At 44.5% G+C, this 21074-nt stretch overlaps 1 protein-coding gene across 1 annotated transcript in view; it reads left to right on the top strand.

Moving 5' to 3' along the window:
* LOC122926747 (CMP-N-acetylneuraminate-beta-galactosamide-alpha-2,3-sialyltransferase 4-like) overlaps positions 1-10577 on the top strand; it is a 28048-nt gene extending 17471 nt beyond the window's left edge. Inside the window, exons 6-8 of the mRNA XM_044278221.1 lie at positions 8184-8324; positions 8399-8542; positions 10491-10577. Of these exons, the coding sequence (XP_044134156.1) occupies positions 8184-8324; positions 8399-8542; positions 10491-10577 (372 nt within the window). The remainder of the gene's footprint in view (positions 1-8183; positions 8325-8398; positions 8543-10490) is intronic.
* Positions 10578-21074: the final 10497 nt, after the last annotated feature.

Here is a 21074-nt window from a genome sequence, read left to right as displayed (position 1 = left end):
GTGTCCTAGCATGTACATACCATATACACTTCTTTCTATAGCCTTACTATATTGAGAAGAGAACAGATTTCTGTGCTTAGAAAGCTAATACATATTACTGGTTTATTCACAGACAATATGTGATTATAAAGACACTAGTAAAAATCAGCTTTCTAAGTGTAGAAACAAAACATTAATCCCTATATGGTAAGACTATATCCTGGTAGTAAGTGGTCAGCCTTGCATGTAGAGATCCTACAGTCGTGGCCAAAAGTTTTGAGAATTACATAAATATTGGAAATTGGAAAAGTTGCTGCTTAAGTTTTTATAATAGCAATTTGCATATACTCCAGAATGTTATGAAGAGTGATCAGATGAATTGCATAGTCCTTCTTTGCCATTAAAATGTACTTAATCCCAAAAAATACTTTCCACTGCATTTCATTGCTGTCATTAAAGGACCTGCTGAGATCATTGCAGTAATCGTCTTGTTAACTCAGGTGAGAATGTTGACGAGCACAAGGCTGGAGATCATTATGTCAGGCTGATTGGGTTAAAATGGCAGACTTGACCTGTTAAAAGGAGTTTGATGCTTGAAATCATTGTTCTTCCATTGTTAACCATGGTGACCTGCAAAGAAACGCGTGCAGCCATCATTGCATTGCATAAAAATGGCTTCACAGGCAAGGATATTGTGGCTACTAAGATTGCACCTCAATCAACAATTTATAGGATCATCAAGAACTTCAAGGAGAGAGGTTCAATTCTTGTTAAGAAGGCTTCAAGGCGTCCAAGAAAGTCCAGCAAGCGCCAGGATCGTCTCCTAAAGAGGATTCAGCTGTGGGATCGGAGTGCCACAAGTGCAGAGCTAGCTCAGGAATGGCAGCAGGCAGGTGTGAGCGCATCTGCACGCACAGTGAGGCGAAGACTTTTGGAAGATGGCCTGCTGTCAAGAAGGGCAGCAAAGAAGCCACTTCTCTCCCAAAAAAACATCAGGGACAGATGTCATGGAACCATGAACCGGACGTACAACAAGAGATAAGTGGAAATAAGAAGGCTTTATTGAAAATCAAGCTGTAAGGCAAAAGTCCAAACGGATGGCTAAACCGAAGCAGGGTCTTGCGAAGCCAGAGGTCAGGAACCAGAAGGGTAGTCAGACGAAGCCTGGATCGGGAACCAGCAGGGTAGTCAGATGAAGCCTGGATCAGGAACCAGCAGGGTAGTCAGCCGAAGCCAGGATCAGGAACCAGAAGCAGCAGCAGTCTTAGAAGCATGTGAACACAGGAGGACCAAGCAAGGAACTGAAGCCACAGACCTCCTATATATATGAGCTAGGCATCCAGCTCCTCCCAGTGGGAAGGAGAAGCCGCAGGGTGGGAGGCTACAAGAAACCCAGAAACCAAGATGGCCGCCAGCACATGTCAAACGAAGGAGAGCAGCAGGAAGGTAAGACCATGACAGTACCTCCCCCTCAAGGGCCCCTCCTCCGCGGAGTAAAGAACGGTTTCTGAGGGAAGCGTGCGTGGAAGGCTCGGAGCAAGGCAGGAGCATGGACATCTGCGGAAGGAACCCAGGAACGCTCCTCTGGACCATAACCACGCCAATGAACCAAAAACTGCACCCGACCGCGGACCAGGCGTGAGTCCAGGATATTGCTCACCTCATACTCCTCACGATTGCCCACTTGGACCGGACGAGGCCGAGGAACCGAGGAAGTGAAACGATTACACACCAGTGGCTTCAAGAGGGAGACATGAAACACGTTGGAGATCCGCATGCCAGGAGGAAGCGCAAGGGCATAGGCTACCGGGTTTACCCTGCGAAGCACTCGGAAGGGACCAACAAAGCGAGGCGCCAGCTTGGGAGTGGGCACTCGAAGGTTGAGGTTGCGGGTGGACAACCATACGTGGTCTCCGACCTGGTAGGAAGGAGCGGGCGCTCGTCTGCGATCAGCCTGGAGTCTCTGGCGCTGCGCAGAGACCTCAAGGGACCTCTGGATCTGTACCCAAGAAGCACGTAGGACGGAAAGGTGATCCTCCACAGCCAGAATATCCTGGGGAGAGAATACCTCCGGTAACACGGCAGGTTGGAACCCATAATTGGCCATGAAGGGAGACGTCCCAGAGGAAGAGTTCACCGCCGTGTTCCTGGCAAACTCAGCCCAAGGCAGGAGGTCAACCCAATTGTCTTGGTGATCGGAGACATAGCAACGAAGGAATTGCTCCAAGGCCTGATTGGATCGTTCTGCGGCCCCATTGGACTGAGGGTGGTAGGCCGAGGAGAAAGAGAGTTGAATCCCCAACTGGGAGCAAAAGGCGCGCCAGAACCTGGACACAAACTGACTCCCCCGATCCGACACAATCTCCTTGGGCAAACCGTGCAACCGGAAGACCTCCCTGGCAAAAATCGTGGCCAACTCTTGTGCAGAGGGTAACTTCTTGAGAGGAACACAGTGGCACATTTTGGAAAACCGATCCACAATCATGAGAATGACCGTATGGCCTCGGGATGCAGGGAGGTCCACAATGAAATCCATCCCCAGGTGTGACCATGGACGCTCCCCGGTGGCTATGGGTTGCAAAAGGCCCAACGTAAGGTGCCGAGGGGACTTACTCTGGGCACAAACGGAGCATGCCGCTACATATGCGGCGATGTCGGAACGTAGAGAAGGCCACCAGAACAGACGTGAAACAGCCCAGGACAACTGATTCTTTCCAGGATGCCCCGCGGCCTTGGAGTTATGGTAGGTTCGCAACAACCGAGTGCGCAACTCCTCAGGCACAAAACATCTGCCGTTGGGTCTCCCAGAGGGAGCACCAGATTGAGCCGCCAAAATCTGCTCACCCAGGGGAGAGGTCAGGCTGGTGCGAATGGCGGCCAGGATCTGATTCGGAGGTATGACCGAAGTCGGAATCGACTCCTCCCCGGACAGCTCGGAGTACTGCCGTGATAAGGCATCCGCTCTGATGTTCTTGGAACCGGGTAGGTAGGAGACCACGTAATTAAAACGTGACAAGAACAGAGCCCATCTGGCCTGACGTGGTGTCAATCTCTTGGCCTCAGAGAGGTAGGTCAGATTCTTGTGGTCCGTCAGGATGAGAACCGGAACCACCGAGCCCTCGAGCAAGTGCCTCCATTCTTTAAGGGCCTGCACGATGGCCAATAACTCCCTGTCACCAATCTGATAGTTGCACTCCGCGGAAGACAGTTTCCGGGAGTAAAACCCACAAGGAAGCAGAGGACCCTCTGGTGTTCTACGCTGAGACAGAAGGGCGCCTACTCCCGTCTCAGACGCGTCCACCTCGAGGACAAAGGGCAAACCAGGGTTGGGATGCGACCGAATCGGAGCCGACACAAAGGCGGACTTTAGAGCCTCAAAAGCTCGGATGGCCTCGAGCGGCCAGACCTGGGGATTACTGCCCTTCCTGGTCAGATCCGTGAGAGGCTTGGCTCTAATGTCATGGAACCATGAACCGGACGTACAACAAGAGATAAGTGGAAATAAGAAGGCTTTATTGAAAATCAAGCTGTAAGGCAAAAGTCCAAACGGATGGCTAAACCGAAGCAGGGTCTTGCGAAGCCAGAGGTCAGGAACCAGAAGGGTAGTCAGACGAAGCCTGGATCGGGACCCAGCAGGGTAGTCAGATGAAGCCTGGATCAGGAACCAGCAAAGTCATATTCTCCGATGAAGCCTCTTTCCGATTGTTTAGGGCATCAGGAAAAAGGCTTGTCCAGAGAAGAAAAGGTGAGCGATACCATCAGTCCTGTGTCATGCCAACAGTAAAGCATCCTGAGACCATTCATGTGTGGGGTTGCTTCTCATCCAAGGGAATGGGCTCACTCACAATTTTGCCCAAAAACACAGCCATGAATAAAGAATGGTAGCAAAACACCCTCCAACAGCAACTTCTTCCAACAATCCAACAACAGTTTGGTGAAGAACAATGCATTTTCCAGCACGATGGAGCACCGTGCCATAAGGCAAAAGTGATAACTAAGTGGCTCGGGGACCAAAACGTTGACATTTTGGGTCCATGGCCTGGAAACTCCCCACATCTTAATCCCATTGAGAACTTGTGGTCAATCCTCAAGAGGCGGGTGGACAAACAAAAACCCACTAATTCTGACAAACTCCAAGAAGTGATTATGAAAGAATGGGTTGCTATCAGTCAGGAATTGGCCCAGAAGTTGATTGAGAACATGCCCAGTCGAATTGCAGAGGTCCTGAAAAAGAAGGGCCAACACTGCAAATACTGACTCTTTGCATAAATGTCATGTAATTGTCGATAAAAGCCTTTGAAACTTATGAAGTGCATGTAATTATATTTCACTACATCACAGAAACAACTGAAACAAAGATCTAAAAGCAGTTTAGCAGCAAACTTTGTGAAAACTAATATTTGTCTCATTCTCAAAAACTTTTTGGCCACGACTGTAGACGCTTTCCACCTGACCTCCATCTAGACTACACAGCAGCACTATACTACAGCAGTGAGAGAAATCTTTGGCTATTGTAATTAAAGGGGTATTCCCATCTGAGACAATGGGGGCATATCGCTAGGATATGCCTCCATTGTCTAATAGGTGCGGGCCCCACCTCTGGGAGAACGGAGCGGGGAAGGGGATGGCAGGAGGACCCTGGATTTCACCAGGTCCGGCCACTACCAAGCGCTCGCTCCATAGTAAGGAATGGGAGCGCACACGCTTGCGCGGCCACTGCTCCCATTTATTTCTATGGGGCCGAAGGAAATAGCCGAGCCAGCTGGCTAGGCTATTTTTGGCGGCCCCATGGAAATGAATGGAGGACTGCTGCACACGTGCAGTGCCCTCTCCACAACTTTCGGCCTCAGTTCTCAATGTAGGTGCGGGACCTATCAGACAATAACCTTTAATGTGCAGGTTTTCCTGTGAAGAGGATGCCAAGGGGAGGAAGCAGGACAATGCTTAGCTATTGCTAATGTAGCACCCCTTTGGGCAGCCATGTGTTGGAAGAGTTTATGATGGTTCTCACCTCAGTATGACGAAGTGCCTCCACCCAAATATAGGCTAGCAGGAGGGTCTTCCTCTTCTGCCAGGGGCCGGCTTGGGAAAACCCTGTCTAGCTCAGTACACGCTCACCCCAGGAAGGAGTTAACTGATAATCAGATTTATTTGGGAAAGCGTGAACAATGGTGAAGAACATAAAGTTAATTCAATAAAAGGAACAAAGTACAGATTGCAGTTCTGTCTAAGGAAAAACCCTGGTGGGCTATCTATAATGGTCAACAGTAATGGTGGTCACACAATCCTTTGGAAGATAAAGACAGTATACACTTCCCAGCTATCTACTTCTAGCACTTAGCTTACTATACCCTACTGTCTAGCAATTAACCCAGGCCGAACGTTGAGGCCCAGTTGCAGAAAACGTGGGCGCACTAATGTTGGTGCACTTACGATTGTCCTGCCCGGGGACCAGCTGGGGGCTGCAGCATTCAGAAGCTTGGATGGCAGTGCAGTTGGGGGCAAGATCCTCCTGGGATGCAGGCTTGGCTGTAGCAGTAATGCAGCAGCTGAGCTGGAAACAGGAGCTGTCAGGGCTGTGCTGTAAGTTTAATACAGCAGCTGAGCTTTCTCTTCTTATACAGGAATCACAGGAACTGTCAGGACGGTGCTGTAATGTCTGCACAGAAGCAGGGCACACTTCTATGGAGATCTCTGTCACTCCATCGCCTGCCCATGCTGCTGTCTCTAAGAAGGCTGCTCTTCTTCTAACTTCCTTAGCCTTTTCCCCTGGTTCCCCTGCTATTGGCTGCAGGGAGGAGCAAGTGTTCATGGGATTTGTAGTCCACTTCACCCTGCTTTCTCTCCAAGGAATAATCACCAAAAAATTAAACGGACTTTCGTATATATGAAAATCCAAAAGACTTTATTATAAATATATATGAACAATACATACATGCATGATAAAAGACGGCAGCACAAGGCAGGACACACAGATGAGGAGCAGGACCCAAGGAGAGGCCGGGAGATCAGTGCACAACAATAACAACAGGGAAAAAAAAGAATGCTAGCTAAAAAAGCATACCTCAAAACCTCATGACAGCAACGCCCCAAACAAAGTGCAAAGGAGGCAATTGTAGAGATTGCAACTCCTTCTGTTTTTGTGTGGGAGGTTTGGGTGGCCTTGGGCTCCCTCATTGTGGCATTGGCCCCTGGACAGTCGCCCAGAATGCCCATATTATGATCTACCATTGGGCGGGGGGTTTGACTTGCGACATCATCATTGATCAGCTTATCGGGAGTAGATTTAGTGCCGAAAGTAGGTTCTGGAACTACATAGCTCCGTCCATTGTGTAGTGGAAAGAGTTGGTTACTACCAGCTTCATCCGCTACCATGGGCATCCGCAGGGGGGGGCAAGTGCCCCCCCTCCTGGGGCCCTGAAAATCTGTGAACTGAGTTCTGCCTCTGCTCTGCAGCTGCTGCACTGCGCAGCGCCGCAGAGTGAGGAGCGGTATCTATCAGGAGCATGCACGCGCCCTGACGAATCACCAGGGCCGTGCGCGCACGGCAGTACGAAGCTCAGCCCAACTTCCGGGCGGGAAAGACATTGCGGAGCCGGAGCAAGAAGAAGAGCCGCCCGCAGTGTGCCGGCCGCTTCAGGACTCCACAACCACAGGCAGCCTGAATGAATGAGCGAGAGCGACACTAACACAGTGAGTGACAGTCAGTGTCACAGACCAGTCAGTATGACAATACTCCCTGAGTGTTAGGTGTGGGGTGACCAGGAGGTATATGAAGGGGCAATACTGCCTGGTATTATATGGACAGCAGATATGGCATCCTCTGGGCAGTACTGTCTATGGTCAATTCGACCTTCGCAAGCACCCTGACTGCCACCTGCTTGGCTATCAGTGAGTGACAGTCAGTCAGTGTCACAGTGTGACTACTGAGTCACTCCCTGACCCTGAGTGTTAGGTGTGGGGTGAGTCACTGATAGCCAAGCAGCAGGCAGGGAAGTGCCATGAGAGCCAGGCCAAGCAGGTGGCAGACAGGGTGCTGGTGAAGGATGACCATAGACAGTACTGCCCAGAGGATGCCATCTCTGCTGTCCATATACCAGGCAGTATTGCCCCTGCAGTTTCTACATTTTTTATTCGGTTATAGTGCCTTGATCATGGGTGTATGACTAATGTGGTGCATAGAATAATGTTTACATGAAAGGCACACTATAGTCACCAGGTCCAGAACAACTACAGCTTATTATATTAGTTCTGGTGAGTATAATCAGCCCCTTCAAGCTTTTTGCAGTAAACCCTGTGTTTTCAGAGAAAATCCAGTGTTTACACTACTGCCTAGGAATACATCCAGTGACCACTCCTCATATGGCAGCTACAGGTACTTCCTCTGCAGACTGGAATAAAAGTACGATTTTATTATATATCGGGGCAAGGAGGGAGAGGGGAGGCAGAGGGAGCTATAGAACCAGGGATACAACTTTGTATTACTGGCACTTATAATATACAAAAATTTCTGCGGACGCCCATGTCCGCTACATAATGGATAGAGCTGTGTAGTCCTGGTGCATATGTCCAGTGATGGAGGTACTGGCAGACAAATGATTATGGAGGGGGTGCAAAGTGTCTGACCCCCAGCTAATTTTATATTTATGGTCATACATTGTCTATCCTGAGGAAAGGCCATCGAATTATAACCCCAGAAACCCCCCAAAAAGCTCAAATCTATAATTTGACTCTTGTCTGTGCGTTCTCCATTCATTAGCAGATGGCAGAAAGCATTACATACACAATATAAGTAGAAGATCCAAATAAAGAGATGAGTGGGAGGCAATGGCCCATGCTCTATCAATTTATGATTCTGTTGACATTTCCATATGTTTTGTGGCTTAAAGAGAACCTGTCAAAACAAAAAACGTGTAATTTATACATCTGAAACTGCTATTTCTGACTTCAGTTGTACATGGGGGCTACGTTATCAGTGATTGATGGCCTTCTATATTCAGTCACTGATAATTGAACATGGAGGGCTGATGTAAGTTCATAAAAAGCAGAGATATGAATTTATAAATGATTACTTTTACTGAATCTTTTCACTCAAAACCTTATATATAAATCTGCTCAGCTTCTCCTGCTCTATAACACACTGCCTGCAGACTGCTTTGCATTTCATGGTGACAGGTCCCCTTCAAAATCTTCTATCCTTGCAGATTAAAACGGGTTTCTGGAGAAGACCACCATTAATCTGGAAAGTGAAGCCCGAGAACATCCGAGTCCTGAACCCGTACTTCATGAACGTTGCCGCTACAAAACTCATGTCACACAGTGATAAAACCAAGAAGATTTCTATAGTAAGTGCATGACATTCGGGGGTATAAGAAGTTTCCTGGTGTGAGGGGTGTTCACTGATCTCCTTTGATTGCAGAAACCTACCACTGGCCTGATGGCCATCTCTTTTGCTATTCACTTTTGTGACCTGGTTCATATCGCAGGATTTGGATATCCAGCACCAAGTAATAAAACACAGCCCATACACTACTACGATAAAACGACCATAAAGCACATGGCAGTAAGTGTCTATCTCTATCTTATAGAAACTAATCTCATAGATAAACCTTCAGTGTGTCCTGTCACCTAGTGATGGAGATCCCTAACCTAATCTCACTATAGCTGGTCATACAGTATACAAAGTAGCTCACCACTTTATTTAGTTCTGCGTTACTCTCCATAGGGGCAGTATTATAGTAGCTATATTCTTGTACATAGGGGCGGTATTATAGTAGTTATGTATATTCTTGTACATAGAGACAGTGCTATAGTAGTTACTTTCTGGTACACAGGGACAGGGTCATAGAAGTTACATTGCTGTACATAGGACCAGTCTTATAGTAGTATTTTTGTACATAGAGGGCAGTATTATAGTAGTTATATTCTTGTACATAGAGGGCAGTATTATAGTAGCTATATTCTTGTACATAGGGGCGGTATTATAGTAGCTATGTATATTCTTGTACATAGAGACAGTGCTATAGTAGTTACTTTCTGGTACACAGGGACAGGGTCATAGAAGTTACATTGCTGTACATAGGACCAGTCTTATAGTAGTATTTTTGTACATAGAGGGCAGTATTATAGTAGTTATATTCTTGTACATAGATGCAGTATTGTCGTAGTTATATTCATGTGCATAGCAGCAGTATTATAGTAGTTATATTCTTGTACATAGCAGCAGCATTATAGTAGTTATATTATTTTACATAGAGGACAGTATTATAGCAGTTATATTATTGTCCATAGGGTCAGTGTTACAGTAGTTATATTCTTATAGATAGGGGCAGTAGTATAGTAGTTATATTCTTCTACATAGAGGCAGTATTATTGCAGTTATATTCTTGTACATAAGAAGTAGTATTATAGGAGTTATATTCTGGTACATAGGGGGCAGTATCAAAGTAGTTATATTCTTGTACATAGGGGCAGTAACATAGGAGTTATATTCTTGTACATAGGCATTAGTATTATAGTAGTTATATTCTTGTACAAAGAGGGCAGTATTATAGCAGTTAAATTCTTGTACTTAGAGGCAGTATTATAGTATTTATATTCTTGTACATAGGGGCAGTATTAAAGTAGTCCAATTCTAGTACATAAGGTAAAATTATAGTGGTTATACTCTTGTACATAGGAGCAGTATAAGGTCAAGCTCATGCTTCAGTTATTTTCTTCAGCTATTGTGAGCCAAAACCAGGTTCGGGTGAAAAGCACAAAACAAGTGAATAGCTTTCTATTATACCTTATCTCTGAATAGGTTTCACTGCTGATTTTGGCTCACAATAACTGATGGAAATAAGTGACTAAATAACTGAAGTGTAAACACAGCGTTATAGTGGTAATATTCTTGTGTCTAGGAAGCAGTATTATAGTGGTTGTATAAAGTACTTGTACATAGAGGGAAGTATTATAGTAGCTATATTCTTGAACATAGGGGCAGTATTATAGCAATTATTTTATGGACATTGGCATTATTATAGTAGTTATATATTTTTTTAGATGGGGCAGTATTATAGAAGTAATAAGTTAGTAAGTTAATAAGGGGAAGTTGTATATTAGTTATATTATTGTACATACACTGTAGGAGGCAGCATTATAGTAGTTCTATTTGTGTACATAGGGGTAATATTGTAGTTTTATTCTTGTATATAAGGGTATTACATTTCTGTACATTGGAGCAGTATCATATTAGTTATACTTCTGTATATACTGTAAGTGGTCGTTCTATAGTAGTTACAGTGTATTATTGTACATAGGAGCAATATTGTAGTAGTTATATTATTGTGATTTAATTGGGGGTGTTATTATTATTCTTTTTCATAGGGGCAAAATAATGATAGTTATATTCCAATCGGTATTATATTAGTTATATTCTTATACATAGGGGCAGTATTATAGTCTTTCCATTCTTGTATATTGGGATGAATGTAATGCTGTCTAATTTGTTCTTGTAAATATTTTACCAGGTATCAGGACATAAGGTTCCCATTGAAGCCGTTGTAATAAAAAATCTTCTTCAACACAACATCATTCAAAGTCTGACTTACTTCTGAGGTTGTGGATATAAGGATTGATTCAACAATACCAGACGGGAAGGAATTGGCTTCTACCTTTTTTTTTTTTTTTTGCCTTCCTCTGGATCAACTTGCAAGATAACAGGCCGAACTGGATGGACAAGTGTCTTTTTTTTGGCCTTGTATACTATGTTACTATGTATCATAATCATAACTCATTCATGAACCATGCTGATAAATATTCCATGTTCAAAAGGTCTTAAAAACCACTGATTTAGCCACAGTCAGTTTTTTCTTTATAATGGACGGTGGATTGTCCATTCAGAAGTTTCTTACACCAACTGTTTCTGAACAGCAACGACGGCCATGTTAATAATCACTCAGCTTTCCTAGGCTCAGATCACATAATTTTTAAGAAAGAGACAAAAGAGGATGCCTCGGGATTGGCGCAGGGTCCCTCTCCCAACCAATCAGAGCTGAGCTCTGACTGTGCATATGCTGTTTAGATACTGAAGGCTAGTGTTTGATCTCTGAATGTCTGTTGTAACAACAATCAAAATGTATTGCTCCACCATTGCAAATTTCACACAGGCCTTATTAAAGGGCGTCTGTCAGCAGATTTGTACCTATGAAACTGGCTGACCTGTAGCATGTGTGCATGGCAGCTGAAGGCATCTGTGTTGGTCCCATGTTCATATGTGCCGGCATTGCTGAGAAAAAATGATGTTTTAATATATGGAAATGAGCCTCCAAGAGGCTCTGCTGTCTCTGCAACTGCTGTGTGAGAGAAAGGTTTTTATATAAAATGTGTAAATCCTGTATTACTTATTCTTAACCACTAGAGGGCAGCTAATTAGCTATGTGAGCCTCATGTACATTCTCTTTGTTCTAAAATCACTGTGGGAGGGAGGATGAAAGTTAGTTTGCAAAATTTAAATGTACCAATAAACTCAGGGATGAAGTTGGTGAATAACTCCCATCTAGTTAAGGAGCCAATTACCTTTTTCTCAAGTAACACCAGTTTTTTCTACCGAGGGGATATGATAGAAACTTTTAAATACATAAAGGGAATCAACTCGGTAAAGGAGGAGAGCATATTTAAAAGAAGAAAAACTACCACAAGAGGACACAGTTTTAAATTAGAGGGGCAAAGGTTTAAAAGTAATATAAGGAAGTATTACTTTACTGAGAGGGTAGTGGATGCATGGAATAGCCTTCCTGCAGAAGTGGTAGCTGCAAATACAGTGAAGGAGTTTAAGCATGCATGGGATAGGCATAAGGCCATCCTTCATATAAGATAGGGCCGGGGCTATTCATAGGATTCAGATATATTGGGCAGACTAGATGGGCCAAATGGTTCTTATCTGCCGACACATTCTATGTTTCTATGTTTCTACCTCATACCTACTATATAAGTGAATGTATCCTTAATAAAGTGGGAGATGAGAAGTTCTTTCTATGAAACCAACTCGTGTCCTGGTCTCATTGTGAAAGTTAGGAGTTCTCATACTTAGGCCCCCTTCACACGGGCGAGTTTTCAGCGCGGGTGCAATGCGTGAGTTGAACGCATTGCACCCACACTGAATCCGGACCCATTCATTTCTATGGGGCTGTGCACATGAGCGGTGATTTTCATGCATCACTTGTGCGTTGCGTGAAAATCGCAGCAAGCTCTATTTTGTGCATTTTTCACGCAGTGCAGGCCCCGTACAAGTGAATGGGCTGCGTCAAAATCGCAAGCATCCGCAAGCAAGTGCGGATGCGGTGCGATTTCCACACACGGTTGCTAGGAGACAATCGGGATGGGGACCGGATCATTATTATTTTCCCTTATAACATGGTTAAAAGGGAAAATAATAGCATTCTGAATACAGAATGCTAAGTAAATTAGCGATGGAGGGGTTAAAAAAATAATAATAATAATTTAACTCACCTTAATCCACTTCTGTCTTCATCTGTCATCAATAGGACCTTTGATGACGTCACTACGCTCATCACATGGTCCATCACATGATCCATCACCATTCTTCTGTGAAGAAGTTCAGGTCTGAGTACCACAGTCAGTTTTGTATCATGCGCATGCAAAACACATTGCACCCGCGCAATTAAAACTGAACAACGGAACGCAATCGCAGTCAAAACTGACTGAAATTGGGTACCTACTCGCGCGGGTTTGCCGCAACGCATCCTGACCTTATCCGGACACGCTCGTGTGAAAGAGGTCTTATACTTCTAATTGATTTGGCACCATACAAAGAAGAGGAAAATTGCTGGAGTTGCGATGACAGCTGCGCTCCCTGCACTTTGATTGACAGGGCCAGGTAGTGAAAACGTCATCACGCCAACACCTGTCAATCAAAATGCAGAGGGCGCAACAGCTGCAGAAAAAGTGGAGCCTCTACCGTAAGTGTAATGGCAATGCCCCCGTTGCTCCTAGATGCTCATTTGCATGTATTTCAACTTAATTTTTCTCAGCAATGCGGGCACATATGAACATGGGACCAGCACAGATGTCTTCAGCTGCCACGCGTACATGCAACAGGTCAGCAAGTTTCTACTGACAAATGCCCTTTAACACAGTCAGTGTTTGGTCAGTGATTTTCTTCATTGATTTTAGGCCAAATCCAGGTGTGGGTCAAATACACAGAAGAGGTAGAAATCTTTCCTTTCAGACCTGAGCGTTCGCGATGGAGCAGCTCTGTATGCGCGATTGTACCGGCGTTTGCATCTCGCATACAGAGACAAGCGAACGCCCATTGTCGCGCGTTCCCGGAAGTCTATGTACGGGAACGTGCGACAAGACGCCCCAAAGAAGCTCATGTACTTCTTGGGGCGTCGGGCGTTTTACAGCGCGATCGTACGCGCTGTAAAACGCTCAGGTGAGAACCATTCCCATAGGGAATCATTGGATCTTGCCTGTTGAGCATTTTACAGCGCGTAGGAACGCGCTGTAAAATGCTAAGGTCTGAACCCAGCCTTATGCTTTCTTTGTGAAGGCTCCACTTCTGGTTTTGGCTAACAAGCACTGATGGAAATCACTGACCAAACACTGAAATTTGATTAAGGGAGCTGGTGTAGATTTAAGCAAATCGCACAGGCCAAGGCCGGCACCTCTACATAATTTAGGCGCATTAAACACCAGTGCAGGGTTATTAAGATCGGCGTCTAAATGATCCCAACTGTTTGTTTTTTTCCCCTCCCAATTGGTAGGAGATGCTCTGGGAATTTTCAGGCTAGCAGTGGGCATGGAATACAGATGACGGACAAAAAACAGGCACACTGACCAAACACGGACATGTGAAAGAGGTCTAAGGGCTTACAGAAGTTGAGATAAAATGCAGGTCTAGGAAGTTCAACCTTTCTCATTTATAAGATGTAATGTTAGTCAAAATGTGTAACTTGAGCGTTGGCGTTTAGCAGATTTGTTGCAGACATTTCTGCATCTGAAAATCTGTTCACTTCTGAGTAGGATGGTTTCTGCCGCAGATGCATTGGTTTCTACAAGTCTCCTTCTGATGAATTAGACAGTTGCAGAAATGTCTTCAGCAAATCTGCTGTGCGTCACCATACCTTTATTCTACATATTTCAATGGGTAACCTCACCCCGCATGCTTGCCTGCCTTAATTCCTCCTCTTTTTGTATCTTGTTTACCTGTACAGTCATTGATATTTTAACAAAATGTGCACCTGTATCTCTGATTCTTTATTTTCGTAGTCAAAAATGAAAAAGTGTGGTTGTCACCAATTGGCACACATTTTTTGCATCCTTAAATTTTAATAGTGTGTGACTCTAAAATCAAGAACATACCCTGTGATCCCTCCATTTTTACCATAAAAGGAGCCATGTCCCTGATTTTGTTTTAAGCTAGCCTGTACTGTAGAATATTTTAGGTCCTGATCATTCATCACGTAACATATTCCCCTAATTCTTGACAAGGGATCCATGGGATCAGAGGATGATGGGTGTGAATTCCTTGTTCTTCTGTCATTATATTCATTCAGCATTATGTTTAGGCCTTTTTGGAGGTGGAGTTCTTCAATGATATAAATGGTAAAAAGTATAAATCTGAAGGTGTCGGCCCTTTAAAGAGTGATGAGGGGCAAGTTGCAGACAGCGATTAGGAGATTCTCAGCGATTCTCTCCGGTATGAGAATGTCCTGTTCAGTTGACAATGAATGGGGACAAAACGGAAGCGTTTTTTTACCGGTATTGAATCCCTATGACAGATCTCAATTCCAGAAAATATTAACGCTAGTGTGAAAGTAGCCTAAACTGTGTAAAGTAATTAAAGGGGTTTTCCCATCTCAGACAATGGGGGCATATCACTAGGATATGCCCTCATTGTCTGATAGGTGCGGGTCCCACCGCTGGGACCCGCACCTATATCGAGAACGGAGCCCCGAAAGTGAAGGAGGGCACACTGCGCATGCGCAGCCGCCCTCCATTCATTTCTATGGGGCCGACGAAAATAGACTAGCACTGGCTCGGCTATTTCCGTCGGCCTCATAGAAATTAATGGGAGCATGGGCTGCGCAGTACGCTCTCATTCACTTCTATGAGACAGGCGGGGATTAGCACTTGATGGTGCACGGACCCCGGGAAATCTGGGGTCCTCCAGCCACAGCGCTTCCCGCTCCATTCTCGATATACTGTAGGTGCGGGTTCCAGCAGTGGGACCCGCACCTATCAGGAAATGGGGGCATATGCTAGCAATATGCCCCCATTGTCTATGATGGGAATACCCCTTTAACATGGAAGAGGACTGTATACTGCTACAGATGGATCTGGATAGATTGGAGGCTTGGGCAGAGAACTGACAAATGTAAGGTAATGCACATGGGAAGGAATAATGCAAGTCCCCTGGACATACTAAATGGTAAAACACTGGGTAACACTGACATGGAAAAGGACTTAGGAATTTTAGTGAACAGCAAACTAAGCTGTAGAAACCAGTGTTTCTGGGTTGCATCAAAAGGGCATAGATGCCTGTGATGAGAACATAGTCCTACCACTTTAGAAATCACTAGTCAGACCACACATGGAGTACTGTGTACAGTTCTGGGCTCCAGTGAACAAGACAGATATAGCAGAGCTGGAGAGGGTTCAGAGGAGGGCAACTAAAGTAATAACTGGAATGGGTGGACTACAGTACCCAGAAAGATTATCAAAATTAAAGTTATTCACTTTAGAGAAAAGACAACTAAGGAGAGATCTAATATTTATGTATAAATATATCAGGGGTCAGTACAGAGATCTATTTATCCCCAGGATTGTGGTGCTCTCTGCCTGAGGAGGTGGTGATGGTGAACTTGCTAAAATAGTTCAAGAGGGGCCTGGATGTATTTCTGGAGGGTAATAATATTACAATAATGTCTAAAGTAGTTTTGCATGTGGGGGGCACTCCAATATCTAGAGTTGTGTATGATGATGAAGAAATATTTTGGTACACTGTATATTTATTTATTAAGAAACTAAATTAAACTAAATAAAAAGTGATGTGCGCATATAATCAAAGAATACTATTGCAATTGTTATTATTTGGATGGTTAGTTTAGGATAGAAAAAACAAAAACAGATATAAGGACAAGAATAAAAATTATAAAAATTGTAAAGTGGAAAAAGTCATTTCAAGAAGTGTCCGCTTCATAGGTATTTTCATCCACTGCTGTCTGTGAGGTAATAGTCTTTTGATTTAAATTCAGTAGATGGCGCTATTACTCTCAAATTAGAGAGCATAAAGCGATCGGAGTGATATAACATCCAATCAAAGTATTAGTTCATATTCATCATTGGTTGTTTGGTATTAGTTCATATTAGTCAATGATTGTTTGGTATTATATTATACAGTCCTCCTATATCAGCAAAATTAATTGATTGTCTCGTCAGCCGATCACCGCCTAAACAGCAGGGAAGCACTGTATTAAGGTCAGATATGTAGAAAATATGTTAGTAGTTATGTCCAATATTCCTATGTCTGCCGTTAAATATGTTGCTGCCAATAAATGCACTTGTATCCAAAAGGAAAATAATAGATACTTTGTATATGGACTTGGATTTTTCAATCTCTTTGTTGTTACATTACCCGTCCCGTAGATGCTGAATGGATCGGAAGTTGTCTGCAGCAATGTGTGCTGGTTTTCTCTGCTGTGCTCACAAGCTCCTGACGTGGGTTCAGCGGTATCTTGTCCCCCGAATGGATGCAGAAGTCCCGGGCTGTTTGTTTCCTTGGTGCGTACAGTTGACGGATTGGATGTGGAATCCTGTAGAATTGTCAAAGTTGCTTAAATATATAAAGCATGTACAGTATATTGTTAGCAACCTATTTTGTTCAATGGAGGGATCAAGCCTTTCCAAAGCACTATCTTTGGAAACTGTTTGGCTTTTGCTGAGGTAGTCTATCTCCTTAGCATGACATTCATGTTGTATCGTGCAAATTATTATGTTCTTGGACTTTTCCAGATTGGGAGCAGTAAAGGCATGTTTGCAGTGATGCCAACCTTTGCAGGGCTTCTGTCTCACATGTAATGTCTGAGTTGTATGAATTACACAGGCTATAGCACAAAAGAGCAACATTCAGGTGGAGAAACTGTTGAAACAAGATTTGAGTTGGTGGTCCGAAGTCACTGTATGTAGAGTAGATACTTGAGGTCGAATTTCTTCATCTGTATCTGGGTCTACCAGTTTGAATGTGTCGGATCCGATGTTGCAAGTCGTTAAGCGGTACAGGAATGCAGGACCCTTAAACAATGTTGTGTCCTTAAGGTGGCTCGGTGTGACGGATCTAGTTGTGTGGTATGCAGGATTATGCTGTGTGGGCACGTAGTGCCACTGTTCAGGACAAGTGGATCTCCTAATCCTTAGTACCCGATTGCAGACATAGACGTAAAAGCGTCTGGTTTTGTTGCATTCTATCCTAGGACTACCTTGCTGTCCATGTAAAACTCGACTTCCTCGATTTCCAGGTTCATTTCAGAAGTTATAAGTTCAGCCACCTGCACTGCAAGCACAGCAGTGCAGAGTTCCAGTCTTGGTATCGTGTGTTTGCGGAGTGGCATTTGCCTTGACTTAAGCATCGCAGAAGATATATAGTCTTTGCATCTTGACTTCAGTAGATGGCATGGAAGCATATGGTTGTGCTACATGAAGGCTGGTGAAAGCTTCTCAGTAGTATGATTAAGTGGTGAAAATGATTAGTGCCCCCCTATTTTTGACTGTGGTATCTTATGTACCCCCCCATATATTGTTCCTAGAGTCGCCACTGGTGTGAAGGGCTTTTCTTCCTTGCTAATTTGGAAGGTGAATGTGTCTACCTTTAATTCCCAGAGCAAACCAAGGCTCCTCTGTATGGGAAGGGAGTCAGTGCTAAGATCCAAGTCCTTTAGATCATTTGAATGGTCTTGGGGTGAGAAGGCCTCCATTAACACACAGCCGTTCGTGGGTGTGGATTTCAAGCAGTCGTCCATGTAGAAATCTTTTTCCACAAAGGATCTGACATCTGACCCATACTTTGCTTCACCCTCTCGGTCTGAATGCCTGAGACCATAGATAGCGACTGCAGGGGAAAGACCATTTCTGAAGATGTGCACTCTCATTCAGTACTCTACAATGTCTTCTTTGGGGTCGTTGTTGCGGTACCAGAAGAAGCTCAAGTAGTTTCTATATTCTTCCTCAGCCATAAATGCTACAGATCTCTGCGGAAGCGTAGAAGTACCTCTAGAAGCCTGTTGTTGAGGTCTGGACCAGACAGTAAGACATCATTTAGCGAGACGCCTTCGCACTGGTGCTCGAGTCAAATACTACTATATCTGCCCTGGTTTTTTAGGATGATACAGGCCAAATATAGGTAAGTACCTACCAACACTCCTCAGAGTCTTGAAGCGCATGTGCCATTTCTGCATGGTTGTTCTGGAATATTCTTTCCATGAAAGTAAAGAAATGCTCTTTCATCCCTGGTGTCCTCTGAAGTTTGTGCTTGAGGGAGATGAATGGACTGTAGACAAGTTCTTTGTTGTTAGGTAAGCGTTGTCTCCGGGGTTTAAACGGTAAAGGTGCGACACAGCTTTTTGACTTGTCTTTTACTATTCCTTGATCCATGATATCCAAGAACAGCCTGTCTTCTATTGACATTGCAACCCCGTTGTCTTCTCTTGTCCTGTGGAAAACTGTGCACTTCACAGGAGGTATCTGCGATAGGACAAGTCACAGGAGCACTGTGTGGCAATTCTTTTATCAGGAAACTGATGTGACATGGCTGGAATAGGGAAGGACGTCCATTTTCAAGTGTGTTGGTGAGCATACTATTGATCTAGGTTGGCTTGTGTGTTCCTCCTAGACAGACGTCTCCTATGATGACCCATCCTAGGTCAAGTCTTTGGGCATATGGAGCATTCTGGGGACTGTTAATCTGTCCTCTAGCCTTATGAACTCGCAGAATGTCTCTTCCAAGGAGTAAGACTATCGGGGCTTCTGGGTCCAGTTCTGGTATTAGGTGAGCTATACGCCTCAGGCGAGGGTGGTATGCGGCTTCCTCTGGTGTAGGTATCTCAGACCATTTGTCAGGAATGTAATTGCACTCCAGTATGGTTGTCAGTGACAAGCAGCTTTCCTCCCTGCCGTCTCAATGGTACCTGCACATGTCCTTAAGGAGTAGGGAGAACTTGGCCTTATGAAGTTGAAGGTGTCGAAGTAGGTGGATTTAGCTAAAGACCTGTTGCTTTGGTCATCTAAGATTGCATATACCTTGATCGCCTTATCTCGGTGACCGCCCGGATACACTCTGACAAGGCAGATTTTAGAGCAGGACTTCCCTCCTGCGAGTCCTTTACAGATCTCAGTACAGTGAGAAGTGACTACTGCGGTGTCTACATCAGTGTCTATCTGCTTCCCGTGATGCTCCTCTGCTTGGGGTGATACCTGAGAGGGTGGTCCAGGGTGTAAAGCCATGTTATGTTCTGTGCTACTGCATTCTGTGCATGTCACACTGACCTTACAGTTCCTGGCGAAGTGTGATGTTGTAGTGCAGCACCTGAAGCAGATGTTTTCTTTCAGGAAATCTTTGCCGTCTTCTAAAGACTTCTCCCTGAAGACTCTGCATTTTAGTAGATAATGTGGTTTCTTGTGCAGGGGGCATTCTTTGGTAAGATCTTTGAGTTTGTTCTCTTCTTCAGAAGACTTAAATTACTTATAAGGAGATCCTGTGGAGGCAATGTTAGTTTTGTGGACTGCCACTGGTATTTTATGAGGTTTGACATGGAACATGACAATGTAAAGTCAAAACTGGGATCGTTTCTGATCCTTGCCTGTTGAGTAACAAAGTCTACAAACACCACAACGGGGGAAAATGGTACATTATGAACCTTATAATGAAAACCAGCAATCCACTTCTCCTGTAGGTTGTTACAAGGGAGTTTTTGGACAATCGGGTTGACACCTCTGGCGGTGTCCAGGAATACTAGCCCTGGCAGATCTCCTTCTGCCTGAGCAACCTGTGCCTTTATTAACAAGTTGCTAAGTTCCCTGAGCTTCTGGTGACCCCTACCCACTATCCTGGGAAAATTATTAATTCTCTTAAATAAAGCATTTTCTATAGCTTCTATTGACCCATAACACTCATCAAGTCTTTCCCACACCATCTTTAGGCCTTTGCCCAGATAGTTTGTTAATGTATTTGATTCTTTTGGCATGTTCAGCAGACTCGCTTATAAGCCACTTTACCAAGAGATCTAACTCCTCACTATAGGAAAGAGCTGTCTGTTATGGTGTTTTGGAAGGAGGCTCGTCATGCCCTGTAGTTCTCGGGGCGATCAGTGAACTTTATAAGTCCTTTCGTAACCAGCTCCCGTTTAGCATAGAACTTAGCGAAGTCCATGGTGGCCTGGTTAGCACCAATACAACCTGGTGTGTTGTTGTTATGCTGCGTGTGTGGTGTATCACCATACCTTTTAGGGGTTTCTGGCTTAGGGAAGTCTGTATAATACCGTTCTGACGTGAAGAGTGTCCCTTTAAGTCGAAGCAAAGGTTGTAGCTTTCGTTCTGTAGAGCAGTAGTTATGGTCAGCATGGTATTGTTGCACACCGTCCTGCAGGAGGTACTGTGGTTCAAAGTAGCATCTTTGACACTTTGTATAAGCTGGCTGATATGCTGCATCATAATTGTCATCTGTTTTAGGATGCTGATGGACATATTCTGAGACGTGCTGGATCTTGTTGACCTAGGTCTGGCCGAAGTACTTTGCTTTCTCGGATCCGGGGGAACTCCAAGGATTCTAGGAACTCTGCTTTGGCCACTGCCTTTGCAGCTTCTTTCTCTATGATAAAAAAATTTTTAGCGACGCATGCAGGCAAGCTGTCTCTTCTTCCAGTAACGCTTTCTATTTTTCCTTTAACGTTTGTAGACATGCTGTCTCTTCAACCAGTGATGTTTGCAGGCGTGCTCTCTCTTTTTCCTTTGACGCTCTCTCTTTCTTTAGTTGCATCTCTTGTGCAGCAAAGGAATACCTTACATTTGCAGCCCCAGCTTCTGCACGGACGAGAGCA

The sequence above is a fragment of the Bufo gargarizans genome, chromosome 2 (assembly GCF_014858855.1).
Source record: "Bufo gargarizans isolate SCDJY-AF-19 chromosome 2, ASM1485885v1, whole genome shotgun sequence".
In the NCBI taxonomy this organism is placed as follows: Eukaryota; Metazoa; Chordata; class Amphibia; order Anura; family Bufonidae; genus Bufo; species Bufo gargarizans.
Note: the sequence above shows the minus strand (reverse complement) of the source record. Positions and strands in the feature narration are given on the sequence as shown.